This window comes from Primulina tabacum, chromosome 6 (assembly GCF_025594145.1).
Source record: "Primulina tabacum isolate GXHZ01 chromosome 6, ASM2559414v2, whole genome shotgun sequence".
Taxonomy (NCBI): domain Eukaryota; kingdom Viridiplantae; phylum Streptophyta; class Magnoliopsida; order Lamiales; family Gesneriaceae; genus Primulina; species Primulina tabacum.
This window is the reverse complement of record NC_134555.1, coordinates 26,195,665-26,218,174: the sequence shown is the minus strand read 5'-3', so window position 1 is coordinate 26,218,174 and position 22,510 is coordinate 26,195,665. Positions and strand designations below refer to the sequence as shown.

At 41.2% G+C, this 22,510-nt stretch overlaps 2 protein-coding genes across 2 annotated transcripts; both read left to right on the top strand.

Moving 5' to 3' along the window:
* The first annotated feature begins 7,141 nt into the window (after nt 1-7,141).
* Nucleotides 7,142-8,080, top strand: LOC142550141 (uncharacterized). The gene has a single exon (XM_075659376.1). It carries the CDS (start codon nt 7,142-7,144, stop codon nt 8,078-8,080), a length of 939 nt encoding a protein of 312 aa, XP_075515491.1.
* Nucleotides 8,081-9,580: 1,500 nt separating this feature from the next.
* Nucleotides 9,581-10,567, top strand: LOC142550140 (uncharacterized). Its single transcript, XM_075659375.1, has one exon. It carries the CDS (start codon nt 9,581-9,583, stop codon nt 10,565-10,567), a length of 987 nt encoding a protein of 328 aa, XP_075515490.1.
* The last annotated feature ends 11,943 nt before the right edge of the window (nt 10,568-22,510 follow it).

Here is a 22,510-nt window from a genome sequence, read left to right as displayed (position 1 = left end):
GGCCTGACCCCTACCCATCACCCTAGGACCCTGATGGACCCCTAGCCCAGCCCCAAACCGAGCCACAACCCCCTTGTACATCAGTTGGTCGCGAGAGGGCTTGGGGAGAGTCCTAGCTGTCGTGGACTCCTTCCCAGCCTGAACCACGAGTCCTAGCCATACTAGGACTCTTCCTAGAACCTAGCCACGACCCCAACTAGCCCTCCTCAAGACCTGGTCGAGCCCCTAAGCCCCATGCATTAAAACCGCATCCATGAAGACACACAAACTCTCGGCCCTTCTTGGCTAATCCCATCCTACGGTTCCAGCTTTGCTCGTTCGTTTTGCTGTGTTTGTATGAGTGTTCTAGACCCTTAAACTTGTGTAAACACATGCTTGATCATATCCTAATTCATGGCAGCCTCTTAACACATATTAAACATGAATTTGAAACAAAACCTAAGCTTTAAAAATTCCATGATCATGAAAAACGAAAATAAGTAACATGTCATTTGTTTTTAATGCAAAACACATTTAAATAAATACTATGGTGTGATGGACGTGTAAAAGGAGAATATGGCGTGTCTTTGCGTATTTAACGCACGATTATTCGTTGACGATAGCGAAGAACGGCGAAGACAACCTAGGCTTGATCTTTCCTTGAAGCTTCGACCCTTTTCTCTTAAATTTGGTGTGTGTGTGTGTCGTGTATTCTGATTGCAAGAGTTTTGGTGTGTGCAAATTGAGAGTGGCGTGTGATGTATGAGGGTTTGGGGTGGGTTTAACATATTATATAGTTTAATTAATTACTAATTAGGCTTAGGCTCATGAAAGGTTTTAATTCGGCCCATTAGTCTATAATTAAATAATAAAAATTAATTTGCTTGAATAAGTTTGTGAATTTATTAGCAGGGTTGCCACCACATTTGCATTTTTGTTGAAAAACCAACACCGATAAAATTTACGCCCCGACGTATAAAATCACCTCAAAACCCCTTATTTTCAAAAATATGAAAAAGCATCATCCATATTTTAAATAATTAAAAATAATTATTTAAAAAAAACATTTTACATTTTTTAGCCATCGGTCTCGGTTCCTCGATCGCAACTTGAATAATTCTTAAAAATACATTTTTATGCATAATGACAATAAAATCCTATTTAACATATAATCATGCATTTCACCTAATCAATTAAGCAATTAAAATAATTTAATTAGCCATTTTTCAGAATTCCTAGATTTGCATGCAGTTGGATTACTGTGAGGAACGGCTATTTTGGTTAATCAAATCAACCTTGTAATTAATATTTTTCAAGGAAATTAGAATATTGGATTTTTGGGAATATATTGTACACCCTTGTATTGGAAATTTTATTATTGAAAATCTTAATTACCAAGTCAATAATATTTATACCAAGGCATGCAATTTCGAAAATTGGGAAGAAAGTCTTGCAAGATTTGATTATCATACAAATTAAAAGGATTAAGACATGTTTATTGCTAGGAATTTTCGAAAATCCCACTAGATTACATGCCAAATTATTGTGATACTTGGTTAATTGGAAGGAAATCATCAAGATTGGCACCAAGAAAACCGTGGGATCTAGCCAACCAATCAAGCGAGGAGAATAAGGAATTTACCCACATATTTGGTAGCTAAATAAACCTTTCTTGGAATGAAATTTTGGGAGTCAACCATAGGATTTGGAGGCCAACTTTGGACATGATTGACTACCTTGTTTAGCCTCTTCTCATCCACCTATAAATATGCCATCATTCCCACTCCTCAACTCACCCCAAATTTTCGAAGGTCTAGAGCTGAGAGGTCCGAAATTTTCAGCAACTCCCTAAACAAAACTCTTTCCAAAAATCGTCCCAAAGTCGTCCAAGAATTTAAGCCGAAGTGCTGCCCGATCGAAGGACAAAAAGAGATCCAAGTCTAGCATTGTGCAATCCACGTTTTTTTTAGCATTCAAATACGGTAAGTGGGCTGTTTTAAATTTCGGTTTTATGCATATGAAGTTTTCGATTTTTGATTTTAAAAATTCGGTCGAGCTCCATCTCCCGTCTATACGTTTTTACGAAAATTGTTACGTGTATGTGTTGACACTGTGAGGATTCCCTAAAAATGGGTGGAATTCCAACATATGGCCCTCAACAGTGGGATAGAACCGTTTTATGTCATCGCCCCCTTAGAGGATTAAAACTTAGGGACTGACGTCAGTAAACCATTAAAGGTGAAAAATCGCAGTGTTGTTATGTTACGGATATGATGTTACGATTATGAAAAGCATGCTGTATTTATATGTATGTTTCGAAAATGTTATAAAATTGTCATGTTGTGTTCAATATCCCCCATTTACTGAGTATTTCCCAAATACTCATCCCCCTTACTCTCCCCTCCCAGACAAGTCCAAAGAACAGGTTGAGGATGAAAAGTCTGAACAGTTTTGGGGCTGGTGATTCGCAAGAATAGTAACAGATTTTATTTCGAATTTTCTGATTTAATGATTTGTAAGACGCTTCCGCATTGATCACTATTTCGTTTGGATTTCGTTATTGTAAAGACAGTTGTTGTTACGTTTAAGTTATGAATTATAAACTGGTTTTGGTTTACACTATAGTACAAAGGCTTGTTGTTTCAATTGTGTGATTGTTTAACAATGCCGGTGTCAATCCCGAGTTTCGGGGCATGACAATTACGTCGTCTTAATTTTGGACCTTACAGGTTTTGAGGAAGATCATTCAAGTCCAAACTTCTTTTTATCCAAACGGTTGAATTTGTAGGTGGTCTGCAATTCAAGCGGTTAGTTTTCTTGTGCTTTAGCCGGTTGAAATATATTCCAGTTGCTAAGCTGGGCGGTTGAACTGATACCTGTTATATATACGAAATACAGTTATTCCCTGAAACAGTGAGGTGTTGTCTTGTTTTTGTCATACACCAAAATTCTTGGGTGATAATAATTTCTTAACAGTACTTGCTATTAACGTTACAGGAGTGTTGAGTCTTTAGACTCACTAGGTGTGAGGCCCGGGGCCGAAGAGGGCGGGGGGTGATCGCCGGTGCCATGACGTTGCACGGGACAATGAGCGGCTCCTGGCAGGCTTCTAGGCGGAGGGAACATGGATGAACAGATCTTACTCCGGAAGGAAGGGGATTCCCAAACTGTTCATGTATAGGACTGTGCAGTTGAATAGAGCTTAAAAGATTTGATATACTACTCATATCAAGAAAGTTCATCTTCTTTTCGGTAGCTCGTCACATAAGAACTCTAAAGTTAAGCGTGCTTGACTTAGGGAAATTTTGGGATGGGTGACCCTCTGGGAAATTTCCTATGGTGCGTGTGAGTGAGGACATAAGCACGCTGGAAAGAATCGTCTTGGTACAGTGAGGACAGTCGTCGAATCTGGGGCGTTACAGTTGGTATCAGAGCCAGGTTCTCTCCGAGTACGGTGTGGTTCGGGGATGAACCAAGCAGAAGCTGGTGGGCATGTGAGGCCCGGGGTCGAAGAGGGCAGGGGTGATCGCCGGTGCCATGAGGTTGCACGTACAATTAATGGTTCCTGGCAGGCTTCTAAGCGGAGGGAAGATGGATGAACCGATCTTACACCGGAAGGAGGGGGATTCCCAAACTCTTCAGGTATAGGACTGTGCAGTTGAAGAGGGTTTAAAGATTTGATATGTACTACTCATATCAAGAATATGCATCTTCTTTTCGGTAGCTTGTCACCTAAGAACTCTAAAGTTAAGTGTGCTTGACTTGGGGCAATTTTGTGATGGGTGACCCCCTGGGAAGTTTCCTAGGGTGCGTGTGAGTGAGAACAGAAGCACGCTGGAAAGACTCGTCTTGGTACAGTGAGGACAATCGTCGAATCAGGGGCGTTACACTAGGTGTGAATGATGCAGGTGAGCTTATTGATGTGGAGGCGGGAGGTGATGATGATTGAACGGTGGAGCTGGTGGCGCACGTTAACCTGAGGACCTTGTATTCTTCCGCGATAATATGCTTTTATGGGAACACGTTTAAACAATTTTTAATTTATTGATGAATTTATTTTGTTGAGGGTTTTTAACAGATTTTTATATGCTGGACGTTTTATATTTTTAAATGGTAAATTGTTTAGGTTTGTTACTCTTTTCATAATTTTAACTGCAGTTAATTTTATTCAGCAGTGAGATGATTTTTACAAAATGTATGTTTTCGAATTTTATAGTTTATACGGGCATGGTTTCGACCATAGCAAAAAAAAAATTCGGTAGAATTTTAAAACGAGTAGATGTTTCAGTGTATATATACCAAACATATTTTTTATATGTTGTTTACTTACTAACCTGTTCTTGCTGATTTTGTTGATTCATACTTTGTAAAAACATGGACCTCATTTCTTGCATTTCTAGCTGATTTTGTTGCATTTATTATTGAAGGCTTTGTACCATAGTTTGAAGTTGTTGAACAGTTCAATTTTGTTTCACAGAAGCTGCAACTTTCGATGGTGTAACTCCGAAGCCCATTCCGCACACTCTACCCTGAGCTTGCTTGCCAAACACAAGGCTAATTGCATCATCAACAATGTTAGTTGTGTTTTGAGATTCAGGTGCACATTCTTGTATTTTTTTCTACAAAAAAAAAATTATGAGCAAACGTGATAAAACCGAAAAGGGGAAAATTGTGTTTAAGATTTTAAAAATAAAATATTTATTTTATACCATATTCTCTCCAACAGCTGGAGTAATAGGCTCCCCATTTTTTTCTTGTGACCTTCAATCTAGACTTGCGATCTCGTAATTTTTGTATCTGCCGAGCTTTTATTTTCTTTTAATATAGAAATATATACAAAATCGTTAGAACATAATACAAGATGTATATATCATTACTAATTACATAAATTATAAAAAAATAAAAAAATTTACCATTATGTGAGTCAAACGAGCATAACATCTCCGGCTCATTGTTTGAATGTGATCTTGTTTTTTTCTCATCTCTCTAAATCTTTCACTATTCTCCTGAGATAAGTTAAAATCGCATAATCAAACTGTTCAAAAGATTAAAAATTAGTAGTCTCTTGCCCAACCAAAGCAACATAACCAAAATATGAGGATTCATGGAAATCCAATACATTATAGCTCATTTGTATCAAGATTTTAAGGTTATAAAATATTTATCTATACAAATTTTAGCAGAAAACAATGCCACTAATCTGTTCAAAACCTCCTGGTTTACAAGGGTAGACACATTTTGGTCACCACTGATCCAAAACTTTATTAGGTAGAAATATATATTATAACAGTAGTGGAGGGGGCAGCTGATTATTCTTATAACTGTTTTTTATTTAAAAAAATATTTGCTTTATCATTTTATATGAAATATATTTGTTTTTATGGATTAATTTTTTTGTCATGTGGTTAAAGTTTTTTTACTGATCATCATATAGCTCAAACTCAGAAAAGAAATTGGATTTAAATAACAAAATATCGATTTTGTTGGTGATAGCATGAAATATGTAGTTAGTTAGATATTTATCGTCTCTTGTGTATATATATATTGATGCCCCAAATATTCAACCGCGCTTGAGTCCTATTTCATCCCGAGGACCTTAAACGTAACCCATCGGTCACGACTCGTCCGAATTCGGTACCATCTCCAAACGAGCTCAGCCGTTCTTTTTGAACACATCGGTCAAGCACCAAGCTTGGCCGAACCCCTGATGGCCGAGCCCTGGTGCTCGGTCAAGTCTTGGACAGAGCTCGGCCGAGCACCAGAATAGGGCTCGCCGAGCCCTAGTGGCCGAGCCCTGGTGCTCGGCCGAATTTGCTGAGCCCTAGTAGCCGAGCCCTGAACAGAGTTCAGCCGAACCACAGGTATCCGAGCCCAACCAGCGTCCGGAGAAGGGTTCTGTCAAGCACAGGTGCTCGTGACATGAATCTCAGGCCCAAGTGTCATGTTCCTATCTTAAGAACTTTGTCACATGTCAAAAGCGTGAATAATATGTAAATATGCTTGAATCTCGCCGTTTGATTAGATGTGACAAGAAATCCGGCCCGAACTTGCAGTGATTGGAGAAGAATTTAAGGAAATTTACCTAAAATAGACTTCGACACGGTATGGGAAAAAGTCATACCCATTCCTATTTCAGGATCGAGGGAAAAAGATATAAACCTTCACAGATCGCATCTTCCCATTTCTTTATCCGATTAAAAGATCAAAGTGGTCGCGTCGGAAAAGTTTTCGACGTCTTCCAATATCCATTAGTCTGTATAGACCGATAATGTTCCATCCGTTCCGGTTCAAAAATTGTTGATCTAAAGCTCAAGCTCACCAGACCGAACCCAGAGAAAATTTGGTATCATCAAATTTGCGCCGTCTGTGGGAAACTTGATAGAGAGATAAGATGGCAAGTACGAGGAGTCGATCGGGAGAGGACAATCAACCAACATCCAACATGGCAGAGCTCGTCCGGCTGATCACAACGACTGTCGAACAAGTCTTGGCACAAAGATCAGACAACAATCCTTCTCCAGGAGAGGATCGTGAAGCTCAAAGGCAAGAGATACAAAGATTAAGGGAGGAGATGGAACGCCTTAGAGAAGAGAGAAATGCACCCCCTCCTCCACCCCTTTTGGCTCGGGGGATCCCTTTTTCGGCCGAGATATTGGCTGCCGAATTGCCTCAAAATTTCAGATTCCCTAACGTCGGAGAATACAATGGCTCGGGGGATCCGAAAGAGCATCTATCCCAGTTTGAGAACACGGTATTACTGCACCAAAACTCAGACCCGATCAAGTGTAGGGTCTTCTTAACCACTTTGGTCAGGTCATCCCAACAGTGGTTCAATTTGCTTAGGCCGGGGACCATCAAAACTTTTCAAGACTTCGGAAGAGCTTTTCTCCACCAATTTACAAGCAGCAAGAAACATCCATTGACGGCTCTGAGTTTGTTCAATGTCAAACAACAAGAACAGGAGAGCCTACGAGATTTTGTTAAGAGGTTCAACAAGATGGTCATCGATGTTCCCTAGGCTACTCCGAATATACTGATCAGTGCCTTTACAAAAGGGCTAAGAGGTGGTGATTTCTTCAACTCGTTGGTGAAAAAGCCCCCAGCTACTTTCGAAGAACTCTTGGCGAGAGCAGAGAAGTATATGAACGTGGAAGAAGTACAAATGGCTAGGAAAAGTGAACCGAAGGCCTCGGCCAAAGCTACGCGAGACGTTCGACCCACCGACCTCGTGCCAAGGGTCGGACATTTCGAACCACCTACGCTGCTTGGGCAATTCGCCGCTTACACACATTTGAAAGTCAACAAAGCCCGAGCATTGGAACTATGTGATGAACGACAACTCATTCGAAGACCTCGGAGTAGTGACAGAGGACCTCGTAACCCCAGGTCAGAAAGGTATTGCGGATTTCACAAGGATTATGGTCATACTACCGATGAATGTCATCATTTGAATCAAGAAATAGAACAGATCATCCAGAGAGATCCAGAGATGAAAGCAATTCTAGCCAGTCCAGGTGGTGAGCATCGACCCCCTAAGAGAACTCGGGAGGAATGTCGTCCTGAAAGGAGAATGGCTCCAAATCAAAGGGAAAATTTTCAAAATGCTAACCCGAACATGCGGAGGGCAGAACCTCGGGAACAACCACCCCCTCGAGGGGTAATTAATATGATATTGGGTGGGCCTACAGACGGAGACTCCAACCGGGCCAGGAAAGCTAGCAACCGAAGGTTGGAGAACATGGAGATTAGTAGCACTAGAAAACGCTCAGGACCAATGATTACTTTTGGACCCGAGGACATGAAGGGAGTGGCCGATCCACATAATGATGCTTTGGTTATCCGAGCTATGATCGTCAATTACGAGGTTGCTCGTATCTTTGTGGACTCCGGAAGTTCTGTCAACGTTCTGTTTAAAGAAGCAATGGATCAGATGGACTTGGGCGAATACACGGTAGAGCCTATCTCCACAGCTTTGTTTGGATTCACGGGGCAAGCAATACACCCCCTTGGAGTCGTCAATCTCCCTCTCTCTTTGGGGAGTGGGGATACTAGAAAGACCCGAATTATCAACTTTGTGATAGTTGATGGCCCTTCATCATAAAATGTTATCATGGGAAGACCACCCATGGTCGCTTTCATGGCAATCGCCTCGGCTCTGCACCAGAAAATCAAGTTCCCCGTCGGAGAAGCTGTAGGAGAGGTTAAGGGAGATCATAAGACTTCCCAAAAGTGTTATGTGGAAGAAGTAAGGGTTGAGCATAAATCGGTTAAAATTGAACATCCAAGTCGACTTGAATCCAGGAGATTCAATCATCTACATCTAATTGAAGAAGCAGGGGAGATTACTTCAGAAGACGTGTGTGAAGAGCTTATCCTAAATCCCCCATCCGGAGTCGTGAGGATAGCTCGGACCTTGGAAGAGCCCTTGAAAGAACAATTGGTCCAATGTTTGGAGAAAAATAAAGATGTATTTGCTTGGTGTCCATCCGAACTCCAAGGGGTTAGGAATGAGGTGATGGAGCATAAGTTGAATGTCTTGAACAAATGCCGACCTGTGATACAGAAGAAGAGACATTTTGGCCCCGAAAAAGACGCTATCATCAAGGAACAAGTGCAGGATTTACTAAGAGCAGGACACATCCAAGAAATCTATTTCCCGACATGGTTATCTAATGTGGTCCTGGTTCCTAAGTCGGCTGGAAAATGGCGGATGTATGTGGACTTCCGCGACTTAAACCGGGACTGCCCTAAAGACTATTATCCTCTCCCGAGGATAGATCAATTGGTCGATTCCACGGCAGGACATGAGCTTCTTTGTTTCCTCGATGCATATCAAGGATATCACCAAATTTCCTTGGCGGAAAAGGACAGAAGCAAGGTCAGTTTTATCACATCCGATGGGACATTCTGTTATGTAGTAATGCCATTTGGATTAAAGAATGCTGGCGCTACCTATCAGAGGCTTATGGATGAGGTCTTCAAAAAGCATATTGGGAAGAACGTTGAGGTCTATGTGGATGATATATTGATCAAGTCCAAAGCCGTCGACCAGTTTGTGACAGATCTGGATGAAACCTTTCAGACTCTGCGGGAGTACAGGTTGAAACTGAACCCTAGCAAGTGTGTGTTCGGGGTTCAGACGGGGAAGTTTTTGGGGTACATGGTGACTCGCAGAGGCATTGAGGCTAATCCAGAAAAAGTGCAGGCACTATCCTCTATGGGTTCTCCTCGAAACATCCAAGAAGTACAGCGATTGATAGGAAGGATCGCTGCTCTAGCCCGATTCATATTTCGATCCGCAGATCGAAGTTTCCCATTCTTTAAGGTACTTCGGAAAACTAAAAATTTCAAATGGAATGATCAGAGTGAGAAAGCATTGCAGGAGCTGAAAACATATCTTAGGGAACTCCCTATCTTGAACAATCCCGTCCTTGGAGAGGAGCTCTTCGTGTACTTGGCAGTCACTCCTCAGGCTGCAAGTTCGGTTCTAGTCAGAAGAGAGGATGCAGTTCATCAGCCGGTCTATTTTGTGAGTCACGCTTTAAAGGGGGTAGAGCTCAATTAAACTACTCAAGAAAAGTTGGCCTTGGCCCTCGTCATCATGGCCAGAAAATTGAGGTCTTATTTCTTATCACATCCTATCACTGTCCTCACTAACAGCGTCCTGGGGAAGATTGTCTCAGATCCAGATACCTCTGGAAGATTGATTAAGTGGGTTACCGAGCTCAGTGAATACGATATCAAGTTCGAGCCCAGAACTGCTATTAAAGCCCAGGCTTTAGCCGACTTTCTGGCGAAAACTGTTCAAGTATCGGAGGAAGAACAATGGAAGATCTTCGTGGATGGTTCTTCTTGTCGAACAGGAAGTGGGGTCGGAATCGTGATGATATCTCCTTGGGGGGAAGAGACCAAGGTGGCAGTGAGGCTGAACTTCCGAGCCTCCAATAACGAAGCCGAATACGAAGCACTTTTGGTCGGGCTAAGGGCTGCCCGAAGCATGGGTGTTACTCGGACCGTCCTCTACTCTGATTCTCAATTGGTAATACAGCAAAGTAAGGGTAAGTTTGAAGTGAAAAATGAGAAAATGATCAGATATGCCCAAGCTATTGAAAAAGCTAAGGAGGACTTCTCAGAGTTAATCATGAAACAAATATCTCGAACTGATAACAAAGCGGCAGATAGGTTGGCCACGATGGTCAGTTCTCTTGATCATCCCACGAAATCAGAGCTAGTCGGACAAGAGCTTGTCTCGCAAATTGATCATCTTCAAGCTGAGAAAGTAGATATGTTGGAAGAAGATTGGAGATACGAGATTCAGCAATACTTATGTCATGGGAAAGTCCTGGCTGAACCAAAAAGAGCTCGAAAAGTCAAGAGGAGATCACTCCGCTTCTCTCTCCTGGATGGAATACTGTATAAGAGGTCTTTTTCTAAACCTCTCTTGAAGTGTTTGGGTCCAAAAGAAGCTGATTATGTGCTTCGAGAAATCCACGAAGGATGTTGTGGTAATCACCTAGGGAGTATAGCTTTGGCTCGGAAGGCTTTGATGGCAGGCTTCTTCTGGTCAACCATGAAAAAGACGCGCTAATGATGGTGAGGTCCTGTTAGAATTGTCAAAATAATGCTAATTTACAATGGCAACCAGCCGAACTTATGAGGTCAGTTGTCTCCCCCTGCCCTTTCGATCAATGGGGCATAGACATTGTGGGACCATTTCCCATAAGCATAGGTCAAAGGAAATTCTTATTAGTAGCAGTAGATTATTTCTCTAAATGGGCGGAAGCCGAACCGTTGGCTAAAATCACTGAAGGAGAGATCTTAAAATTTTTATGGAAGAACCTGGTGTGTCGTTTTGGGATACCAAGGAGGCTTATATCTGACAATGGGAGACAGTTTTGTGGCTCTAAAATTCGGGAATGGTGTAAGGAGATGAAGATAGAGCAGATATTTATATCGGTTGCTTATCCCCAAAGCAATGGACAGGTCGAGGTCACTAACAGATCCATTGTGCACGCTCTTAAAACACGTCTGGACTCTGCTAAAGGGAAATGGGTAGAGGAATTACCTAGTGTATTGTGGGCTTACCAAACAACGGCTCGGATCAGAACTGGAGAAACATCGTATAACTTAGTGTATGGTACTGAGGCTGTCCTGCCAGCAGAAATCGGACAAGAAAGTGCTCGGGTGATAGGATATGGGCCAAATAATGATGAATGGAGGGCCATGGATTTGGACCTAGTAGAAGAAAAGAGAAATCGAGCAGCTGTTCGGATGGCTGCTTACCAGAAGAGGATGGCTCAAGCATAAAACAAAAGGGTGCGGCCCCGGTCATTCGAAACAAGGGATCTGGTCATGAAGAGAATCCAGTTTCAGGGAGAGAGGGAAATTAGACCCGAAATATGAGGGACCCTACAAAGTTATTGGGAAAGCAAGAATTGCAGCTTATTATTTAGAAGATGCTGAGGGAAAGAAAACCAAGTGCCCGTGGAACGTCCAACACTTGAAGAAATATTATGCTTAGTCATAGTCTCAACCCATCATGTTAGTTTTGTCTTTTATTTTATGAAATTATGTCTTTATTTTCAAAACCATGAATAAGATTGGGAGTTGATATATCATCTTTCTTAATCGAAATAAACCTATAAAAGTCTGACCTCGCGTTCAGCACGATTAAAAGTCCAACCTCATGCTTGGCAATAAAAAGAAAGTCCGACCTCGCGTTCGGCACGATTGAAAGTCTGACCTAGCGCTCGGCAATAAAAAGAAAGTCCGACCTCGTGTTCGGCAAGATTAAAAGTCCGACCTCGTGCTCGGCAATAAAATGAAAGTTCGACCTCGCGTCCGGCAAGATTAAAAGCCCGACCTCGCGCTCGGCAATAAAAAGAAAGTCCGACCTCGCGTTCCGCACGATTAAAATCCCGACCTCGCGCTCGGCAATAAAAAGAAAGTCTGACCTCGCGTTCGACACGATTAAAAGCCCAGCCTGTAACGCCCTCGACTGATTTTATAAAATAACAGCGGAAAATTAAAAATTTGCTTAAAGGGAAGAAGGGTTTAAAATTTTCTTGACATAAAATATTTACAATCAAAAGTATATACATGATCAATCAAGTGTTGCATCAAAATACAAAAGATCATTTTTGATCATGTCAAAATGCTAGCAAAATATCTTATTCCTTCCATCTCTTGTATGCATATGACCCCGGCTCCAATCAACGTCCTGGCTCGTCGCTCTTATCTGCATCACATGAATAACTGAAATGAGTATAAAACTCAGCAAGTGAAACTCTTACATAACAATGGATACATATCATACTCTGTAAAACATGACTTTGAAATCATTAAATACCATCTAACTCTGAAAATATGAATAACATAGATAACATGACAATAAAGATGGTATTTCTCTTTTCTCTGATTGATTGATATCTAAATAGAATCTCTGTCTCTGTACCTATATCCCATCGATATAAATCGATTACTCTGTTGGGATATAAGCCTATGGTCGTTGATCAACTAATTGCATGCAATCTCTTACTATCTATTTATCAATCCAATAAATCATTTGAACTCTCTCTTGTACATTAAATCAAACACTTTGAAGACTCTTCTCTTTTGCATTCCCTTTGACATAATTGAGACATACAATTGCCTCTAATATACAACAAAGTGTATCAATACATAACATGAATCAAGTGGAAGGGAATAGCATGTTAAAACCATTGAAATACAATACATATAACTCATGTAAGCACAAGAAAAGAATTCCACTTACAACCAATGGAAACTTGATTCTAATCTCTTGGTACAAATCTTACAACAATAAACCATGTATTGAATCATCAACAACTTAATAATCACAAACCCATACCATAAAACCCATAAAACCAACACAATCAATAATCCCATAATTTCCCCCAACACCATAAACCAAGAAATAACTAAGGCCACAAGATTACCTTAGCTCCTTGAACCCAAAATGATTTTGTTCTAACTTCAATAACCCAACTAGGAGCTTGAATCATAGAAATAAAAGAAAGAAAATGAGAACCCTAGCTTCCCTTGAGCTGAAGAACCGATAGGAGTGGGAAAGAATGAGGAAAATTGAGCCAAATATTCTATTATATCACTTAAACTCCAAAACACGACTTTACTATTCACCGACCGCGGGTGCGCTACACATACTGTACCACTTCCGAAAATCCGAAGAAGACGACCGCAGGTAAGCTGCTCAATGGACCGCAGGTGCGCTGGAGGTTCTGCCCAAACACCGCGGGTGAACTGCATAATGGACCGCGGGTGCACTCTCCTCTGTAGCCAACAATATACTCTTTGCAACTAAAATCGAATCGCAACGTCGCTTCTCCTCATAATTTGGCAACACTCTCAACATGAAAGTTGCACCTCTATGTCTTATCTAACCACTAAAATTGGCATCATACCAATTGGCTCAACATACAAATTATCATGAATTAAATCGTAACGACGCTACAATAAAACTACACACCATCTATATCCACAATACTAAAAATCATAAATTCAAATTCTTAACATCTAAACTATACTTAAACTTAACCAAATAGTCCATAAACATAAGAAATCTTAAACCGTACCGTTCACCAAGCTTAGTTATTACAATATCCCCTCTTTAAAGAAATTTCGTCCCCAAAATTGATGTCACTACACAAACAACTCAGGATACTTTGCTTTCATTTCATCCTCTGGTTCCCACGTGGCTTCTTCAATCAATTGATTCCTCCAAAAGACTTTAACAATGCCGATCTCTTTGTTTCTCAATACTTTAACTTTGCAATCCAGAATTTGGACTGTAATCTCTTGGTACGTCAAATTCGGCGTCTAATCCAATGGCTCGTGATGAAGAACATGGGAAGGATTCGCAATATACTTCCTGAGCATGGAGACATGAAAAACATTATGAACTCAATCAAGATCTGGTGGTAGGGCTAACCTGTAAGCTCGATCACCAACTCTGTCCAAGATCTCAAATGGGCCAATAAACCTTAGACCCAACTTTTCCTTTTTACCAAACCGCATCACACCTTTAAGAGGTGCTATCTTCAAGAACACGTGATCGCCAACCTCAAACTGCAACGGCCTACGTCTCACATCAGCATAACTCTTCTGTCTCGACTGTGCTGTCTTCATCCTCTCTCGAATAACAGCAACAATATCAGCTGTCTGTTGGACCATCTCTGGACCCAACATCTTTCTCTCACCAATCTCGTCCCAATATAAGGGTGATCTACATTTCGTGCCATAAAGTGCTTCATACGGTGCCATGCCAATCGTCGCTTCATAACTGTTATTGTACGTGAACTCAACCAGAGGCAATTTGGAATCCCAACTACTAGGATAATCGATAGTACAAGCTCTGAGCATATTCTCTAAAATCTGAATAACTCTCTCTGATTGACCGTCGATCTGGGGGTGATATGCTGTACTGAATGCTAACCGTGCACCCAAGGCTCTGTGCAAACTCTTCCAAAACTTTGAAGTAAATCTAGGGTCACGATCAGACACGATCGACACAGGAACGCCATGAAGTCTGACAATCTCTGATATGTACTCTTCGGCATACTAGTTCATGGAATACGTTGTCTTGACTGGGAGAAAATACGCTGACTTGTTCAATCGATCAACGATAACCCAAATAGAGTTATAACCTTTTTGCGTTCTGGGAAGACCAATCACGAAGTCCATCGTAATGTGCTTCCATTTCCATTGAGGAATCGGCAATGACTGCAATGTCCCAGCAGGTTTCTGGTGTTCGATTTTCACCTGCTGACAAGTTAGGCACTGAGAAATAAACATAGCAATATCCTTCTTCATACCTGACCACCAATAGAGTCTACGAAGATCCAGATACGTCTTGGTACCACCTGGATGTATCGAGTATGGTGCGGTATGTGCCTCTGTCAAGACGTCTCGCCGAATATCATCACCAGTAGGAACGCATATACAGCCTCTGAATGTCATCAAACCATCTTGATTCATCCCAAACTCTGAATTACCTCTCTCTTCTGCTCTAGCTCTCATCTCTGTCAACTGTACATCATTGGCCTGCTCTCTACGGATTCTGTCCGTCAATGTTGACCGAATGATCAATGCTGAAAAACGAGCAATGGTTTCTTGTACTACTAAAGCTATCTCTTCTCGTTGCAAGTCTAACAACAACGGTTTCTGGATCATAGAATTCAAAGATGCACTCGACTTACGGCTCAATGAATCCGCTACAACATTCGCCTTCCCAGGGTGGTAACTAATCGTCACATCATAATCTTTGACAAGCTCTAACCACCGTCGTTGTCGCATATTGAGTTCTTTCTGGGAAAACAAATACCTTAAACTCTTGTGGTCCGTGAAAATTTCACACTTTTCGCCATATAAATAGTGTCTCTAGATTTTCAAGGCGAATACCATAGCTGCCAGTTCCAGATCATGCGTAGGATAATTTTTCTCGTAGTCTTTCAACTGACGAGAAGCATAAGCTATAACCTTTCCACGTTGCATCAACACTGCACCGAGACCCTTCTTCGACGCATCGGTGTAAACAAAAAATCTTCTGTACCACTGGGCAATGCAAGTAACGGAGCTGTCGTCAACCTATCTTTCAACTCTTGGAATCACTTTGGCATTCATTGGACCACTCAAACTTCACAGTCTTCCTCATCAGATTGGTTAACGGTAGGGCAATTTTGGAAAAATCTGAAATAAAACGACGATAATAACCCGCCAAACCAAGGAAACTGCGTACCTCTGATACAGTGGTAGGGATAGGCCACTTCTGTATCGCCTCTATTTTTGCTGGATCAACAGCTAAACCATCCTTCGAGAAAACATGGCCTAAGAAAGAAATCTACTCCAACCAGAACACACATTTCTTCAACTTAGTATACAGTCTTTTCTCTCTCAACAACTGAAGAACAACTCTGAGGTGCTCTACATGAAGCTCTCTGGTCTTAGAATAAATCAATATATCATCGATGAAATCAATAACAAAGCTATCCAAATACGGCTTGAACACCCGGTTCATAAGATCCATGAAGACTGAAGGAGCATTAGTCAGACCGAACGACATAACAAGAAATTCGTAATGACCATACCTGGCCCGAAATGCCGTCTTAGGGATATCAGACTCCCTAAATTTCAACTGATAATAGCCAGATCGCAAATCAATCTTCGAAAATACTGTAGCCCCATGCAGGTGATCAAAAAGATCGTCTATATGCGGCAACAGATATTTATTCTTAATCGTCACTTTGCTGATTTCTCTGTAGTCAATGCACAGCCGCAAAGACCCATCTTTCTTCTTGACGAAAAGAACCGGAGCTCCCCAAGGCGAAGAACTCGGCCGTATAAAACCTTTATCTAATAGATCCTGCAACTGCATCTTCAATTCTTTCATCTCTATCGGAGCCATTCTGTACGGAGGCTTAGAAATAGGAACCGTCCCCGGAACTAAATCAATCACAAACTCTACATCTCTGTCCGGCGGTAAACCCGGCACATTATCCTCAAATACATCAGGGAACTCTCTCACAACATCAATGTCGTCAATATTCAACTTCACAATTCTATCCATATCCACAATCGAAACTAAAAACCCATCACAACCTCTAAACAACAACTTCTTAGCCTCAAGACATGAAATAAAAGGAAGGACCAGCGAAGCACCTGCACTGGCGAGCATACCTTCCTTATTTCCATCATCTGCAAATTTCACAGTCTTGGCAACGCAATCAATCACTGCATGGTAAGTCGATAGCCAATCCATGCCAAGTATAATATCAAACGCAACCATCAGAATAACAATAAAATCGGCATAGACCACTCGTTCATCAATTTGAACAGAACACGCATGTAAAATAGACTTCGGGCATAACACATCCCCAGAAGGCAATACAAAATTAAACTAAAGGGGAAGAACAGAAGGAACTTGTAATGCCCGAGAATTATTTGCTGTAAATTGGCGATTATTGATTGATGATTTGACATGATTATGAAGGATCGTTCCGAGACACGAAATGAGATTACATGTGAGATTGTATGTGCGAGGACAGAACCATATGCGCGAGATGGGCAGAGGACATCGCGCATATGCGCGATGTGAGTGCGCGCATATGCGCGAGTCATACGGGAAGCCAAATGCAATTCCTGAGAACCTCGCTCATATGCGCGGAAGAAGGGCGCGCATATGTGCGAGCTGCCAAGGAGTTGAGGGCCGAGACCAGTAGGTCTCGCGCATATGCGCCGGATGAGGTCTTGCATATGCGCGAGACGTGTTGCACAAACATGAAGCCACCCATACTTTGACATGTATTTATAAGTGTACACCTATTCATTTCTCTACCAATTCTCAGCTGAAGAACGAAAACTCAGGAAGGAAACCCCTCAAGCTCCAAGATACATTAAGAACTTGGTTGTGCAACATCTAACCATCCGAATTGTGATCCGAGCTTAGATTCTTGATCCTTTCGCTACTAGCTTCAAGAGGATGTAAGTTTTATTATGTTCTTGCTTGGTTTGGAAATATTATGTTGGGGAAATCAGATTTTGAGCTATATGATGTGTTTGTGATATTTAGAGATAAGTAGAATCGGAACCGGATCGAAGAAATTTTATTATATGCAGTTGTTATGAATTTCCATATATATGTGAGTGGGATTATACAGATTTTGTGGCTTGTGTATATTATTGGTTGATGATGATGAGTTGTGACATTGAATCTATTGATGATTGAGTTGTCGGTATATCGAGATGACGCCGTTATGCCGTTGAAATAAATATAGACCGAATAGTAAGCTTTTTACGTAAGTATATTGAGTTGTATGTGATCTCATGCCTCTCAACGGTCATTTAAGATTGGCATTGAAGGTTTCGAAGATTGAGATTGATTTCATCCAACCAAACACCGGGAAAAAAAAGGTATAAATCAATGTTGAACTGGGAGATACAACTCAAGTCAGATTGGACTGGAGTTTCCCTAAACCACATACTAGATTGTTTATGCTTTGAGATGTTTATATTGTGTCTATTGAATTATAGAAATGCACTTGAGATAGATGAGTCCTTGGCAGAGTTGTCAAGTTACTAGATGTTTGGTGGTATCGATGTGCGTAGGAGAAGATTGACTCCTATTGTAGATATTCGATACAGAGAGGACCAAAATCTAGGAATAAGACGTACCGCCACCCCGATTGGGAGAGTAGGTGGGAGATTGTTACGTCTTATTCACACCGGGATCCCTAGACTTAGATGTGAGTCGAGTCAAGAGTTTTATCTGTATTTACTAATGTGTCATAATCATGATTCATGTTCTTTGATATATGATTTATGCTTGTGTACATGATTTTATGAATTGCATATATACATGTTTTATACTGGGATTTATTCTCACCGGAGTTTCCGGCTGTTGTCGTGTTTGTATATGTGCGTGGCAACAGGTGAGACAGGATCAGTACCGAGAAGTGCTTGAACGAGTGATGATTAGCGTGGTGATCCGGGCTTAGATGCAAAACTGGTGGTTTATTCCTAGACGTGTAGTGATGGAAAACAAACACTAGTTAGATGGTTTGTAAAGGGAATAAATTTGCAAGTTGATCATGTATTGTAGACTTTACAATTGATCTTGTACAATAAATAAACTAAATTTGTTGTATGCTTTTATACACTTTTGATTAGCTATGCTTTGATATTATAAAATTTTTTTTTATCAAAGAAGCATACACAATTGATCCAATTAGTCCCAAATGATTAAAGAAGATGAGTTAGCACCCGGGTCCCCACAACAGGTGTTATCAGAGCTGTAAGTTCCTTAGCCTGAGATAGAAGCGAGTGAGCGGGGTAGATTGAGTCCTTTTCCTTGCTTACATATTGATACTAGTATGGGAATATTGTATTGTTCTTATACTTTTGTTTTATGCTAGCATGGAAGCATGTTTTATTGCTTTTAAAGTACATGTTTGCTTGATTTATTTAGTTGATTGCAATGTGTACTTGTAAAGAATGAATCAGAACCGATTCTGGATCAGAAGTAAGATGATTAGAGGAGGATTGAGACTGATTTTATGTATTGGAAAACTAATCCTTTTGATAATCAGATATGCCTCCTCGAAGAGCAGTAGTAAGGGTGCCAGAACAGGGCAGTACATCTAATGATCCTATGGATGTGACGGCTACACCAATGGAAACATTGGTGAAACGGTTTCAGTCATTCAGACCACCGACACTGAAAGGCATCGAGGATTCTGTTGACTGTGAAAGCTGGTTAGATGATATCGAGATGTTGTTTGATTCCCTCGACTACACAGATGAACGAAGAGTGAAACTGATTGGGCATCAATTACAAGAAGTTGCAAAGAATTGGTGGATTACAACCAAGAGAGCATTAGAACAACGAGGTACAGAAATTACTTGGAAAGTTTTTTAAACTGAGTTTTATCAACGTTTCTTCCCAGTGTCATATCGGAAGGACAAGGGAGCAGAATTTGCAAACTTTAGACAAGGGCAGTTGAATATTGAATACTATGTTGCCAAATTCTCTGCATTGCTATGTTTTGCTCCACACGTGGCAGAGAATGACGAAGCTGTTGCTGATCAGTTTGTCAACGGCTTAAATCCTGACATTTTTACATTAGTGAATACGGGACGACCAAACAACTTTGTCGACGCTTTGAATAGGGCGAAAGGTGCTGAAGCTGGTTTGATTAAGCAGCGAGGAGCATCGTATATTGCTCAGACCTCGAGACCTCCACAGCCTACCGCACAGTTTTCACAAACTCCTCCTAGATTCGAGAGTGGTAATAGCAGCGGTGGTAAGAAAGATTGGTTGAAAGCCAGAGGGAAACAGTCCAAGAAATCTGGCAGCAGTTCATCCAGCTCCAGTTGCCCGAGACAGAGGTCCTAGCCAGAGTTACATAGGTGTGTATTGCACTACTTGTGGTGGAAGGCATCCCACAGAACAATGCCAAGGAGTGGCTGGTAGATGCAACGTCTGTAAACAGCAAGGACATTTCGCTCGAGTATGCCCACAGAGAGGTGCACAGCGATCTCAGAGTGTGGGATCATCTGGTGCAGTAGCTCAGGTGGAGAGACAGGCATCTTCTGTACAATCTTTTCAGCAGGCACCTGCACAGTCTCAGCCGAGGCCAGGAGGAAGTTAGACAGTGAGCCAACCTCCGAGACAACAGGCCCGTGTGTTTGCATTGACTGAAGAACAGGCCCAGGACACATCTGATGATGTTATTGCAGGTAACTGTTTCCTTTGTGGTTACCCTGCTCATGTATTGATAGATACTGGTGCATCCCATACATTTATAGCTGAAAAATTTGCTTTAATGCATGCCTTGCCTGTTGAGTCATTATCTACTGTAGTCTCTGTTTCTTCTCCTTTGGGAAGTGGTTTGATATCAGTGACTTCTGTTAGAAATTGTATGCTACAGTTCGAGGGTAATGAGATTGAGTTAGATTGCATTGTACTTGGGTTGTCTGATTTTGACTGTATTATCGGTATTGATATGCAGACCAAGTACAGAGCTACCGTAGATTGTTTTCACAAGATTGTCAGGTTCAAACCAGAGATGGCTGATGAGTGGAAATTCTACGGTAAAGGTTCCAGATCTCGGATTCCTTTGATATCAGGGCTAGCTATGACACAATTACTACAGAAAGGAGCAGAAAGATTCCTGGTATATTCAGTAGATGTACTGAAAACGAGCCCCCCATTGGCAGATTTGCCAGTGGTGTGTGAGTTCGCTGACATTTTTCCGGATGAGATTCCAGGATTACCTCCAGCTCGAGAGATAGATTTCAGTATTGATCTCATACCAGGTACTGTTTCTATATCCAGAGCTCCGTACAGAATGGCGCCAATTGAACTGAAAGAATTAAAGACTCAGTTAGAAGATCTTATGGCCAAGGGATACATCAGGCCGAGTGTTTCTCCTTGGGGCGCTCCGGTATTATTTGTTAGAAAGAAAGACGGTTCCATGAGGCTCTGTATAGATTACCGGCAACTGAACAAGGCTGCGGTAAAGAATAAATACCCTTTGCCTCGGATAAATGATTTATTTGATCAGTTGCAGGGTTCTTCGGTTTATTCCAAGATTGATCTGAGATCGGGATATCATCAGCTGAGAGTCAGAGATACTGATATACCGAAGACAGCGTTCAGAACCAGGTATGGCCATTATGAGTTTATTGTTATGCCGTTTGGGTTGACTAATGCTCCAGCTATATTTATGGGTCTGATGAACCGTGTATTTCAGAAGTATCTCGATGAATTTGTGATTATTTTTATCGATGATATCTTGATTTATTTGAAGAATATGATTGATCACGCTGAGCATTTGAGAACTGTGTTGAGAATTATGAGGGCTGAGAAACTGTATGCTAAACTGTCTAAATGTGAATTCTGGTTGAGACAGGTTGTATTTTTGGGTCATATCATATCCGGAGATGGTATATCAGTGGACCCTAGCAAAGTTGAAGCAGTGATCAGTTGGCCGAGACCAACATCAGTGCCAGAGATTCGCAGTTTTATGGGTTTCGCAGGATACTATCGACGATTCATTAAAGATTTCTCCAGTATTGCTAAACCGATTACACAGCTGACTCAGAAGAATACTCTGTTTGTTTGGTCTAAGGAATGTGAATCCAGTTTCCTTGAAATGAAGAAGAGATTGACCAGTGCACCGATACTGACTATTCCCTCAAGTATTGGCGAATTTGTTGTTTATTGTGATGCTTCTCACAGAGGATTGGGTTGTATATTGATGCAGCGAGGCCATGTCATTGCCTATGCTTCAAGACAGTTAAAACCACACGAATCTCGCTACCCAATTCATGATCTTGAATTGGCAGCCATCGTCTTTGCACTGAAGATATGGCGACGTTATCTATATGGTGAGAAGTTCGAAATCTATTCTGTTCATAAAAACCTGAAATATCTGTTTTCACAGTCTGAGTTGAATATGAGACAGCGAAGATGGCTTGATTTATTGAAGGATTTCGATTGTGAAATCAAATACTATCCAGGAAAGTCCAATGTCGCAGCTGATGCATTAAGTCGTAAGGTATGTTCTTTATCCTTATCGACTATTGGCGTTCCGAATTTGATAGAAGATTGTTGTTTGTCTGGGTTAGTATTTGAGACATATCGTAGACCATTACGATTATATGCTGTTCAAGTCGAACCAGAGTTGATATTGAGAATTAAAGAAGCACAGAAAAGTGATCAGAATATTCAGAAGTCGATTGGGATGGTCAGATTAGGGCATCAGTCTGAATATCAAGTTCGTGATTTTGTGTTATATGTGAATAACCGTCTTGTGGTGCCAGATATTTCAGACTTGAAGGAACAGATTTTGACAGAAGCGCACTGTAGTCGGTTTAGTATTCATCTTGGTGGCAGAAAGATGTACAATGATCTGAAGAAACAGTTCTGGTGGAAACAAATGAAATCAGACATTGCAAAGCTTTTGTCTAGATGTTTGAATTGCCAACAGGTGAA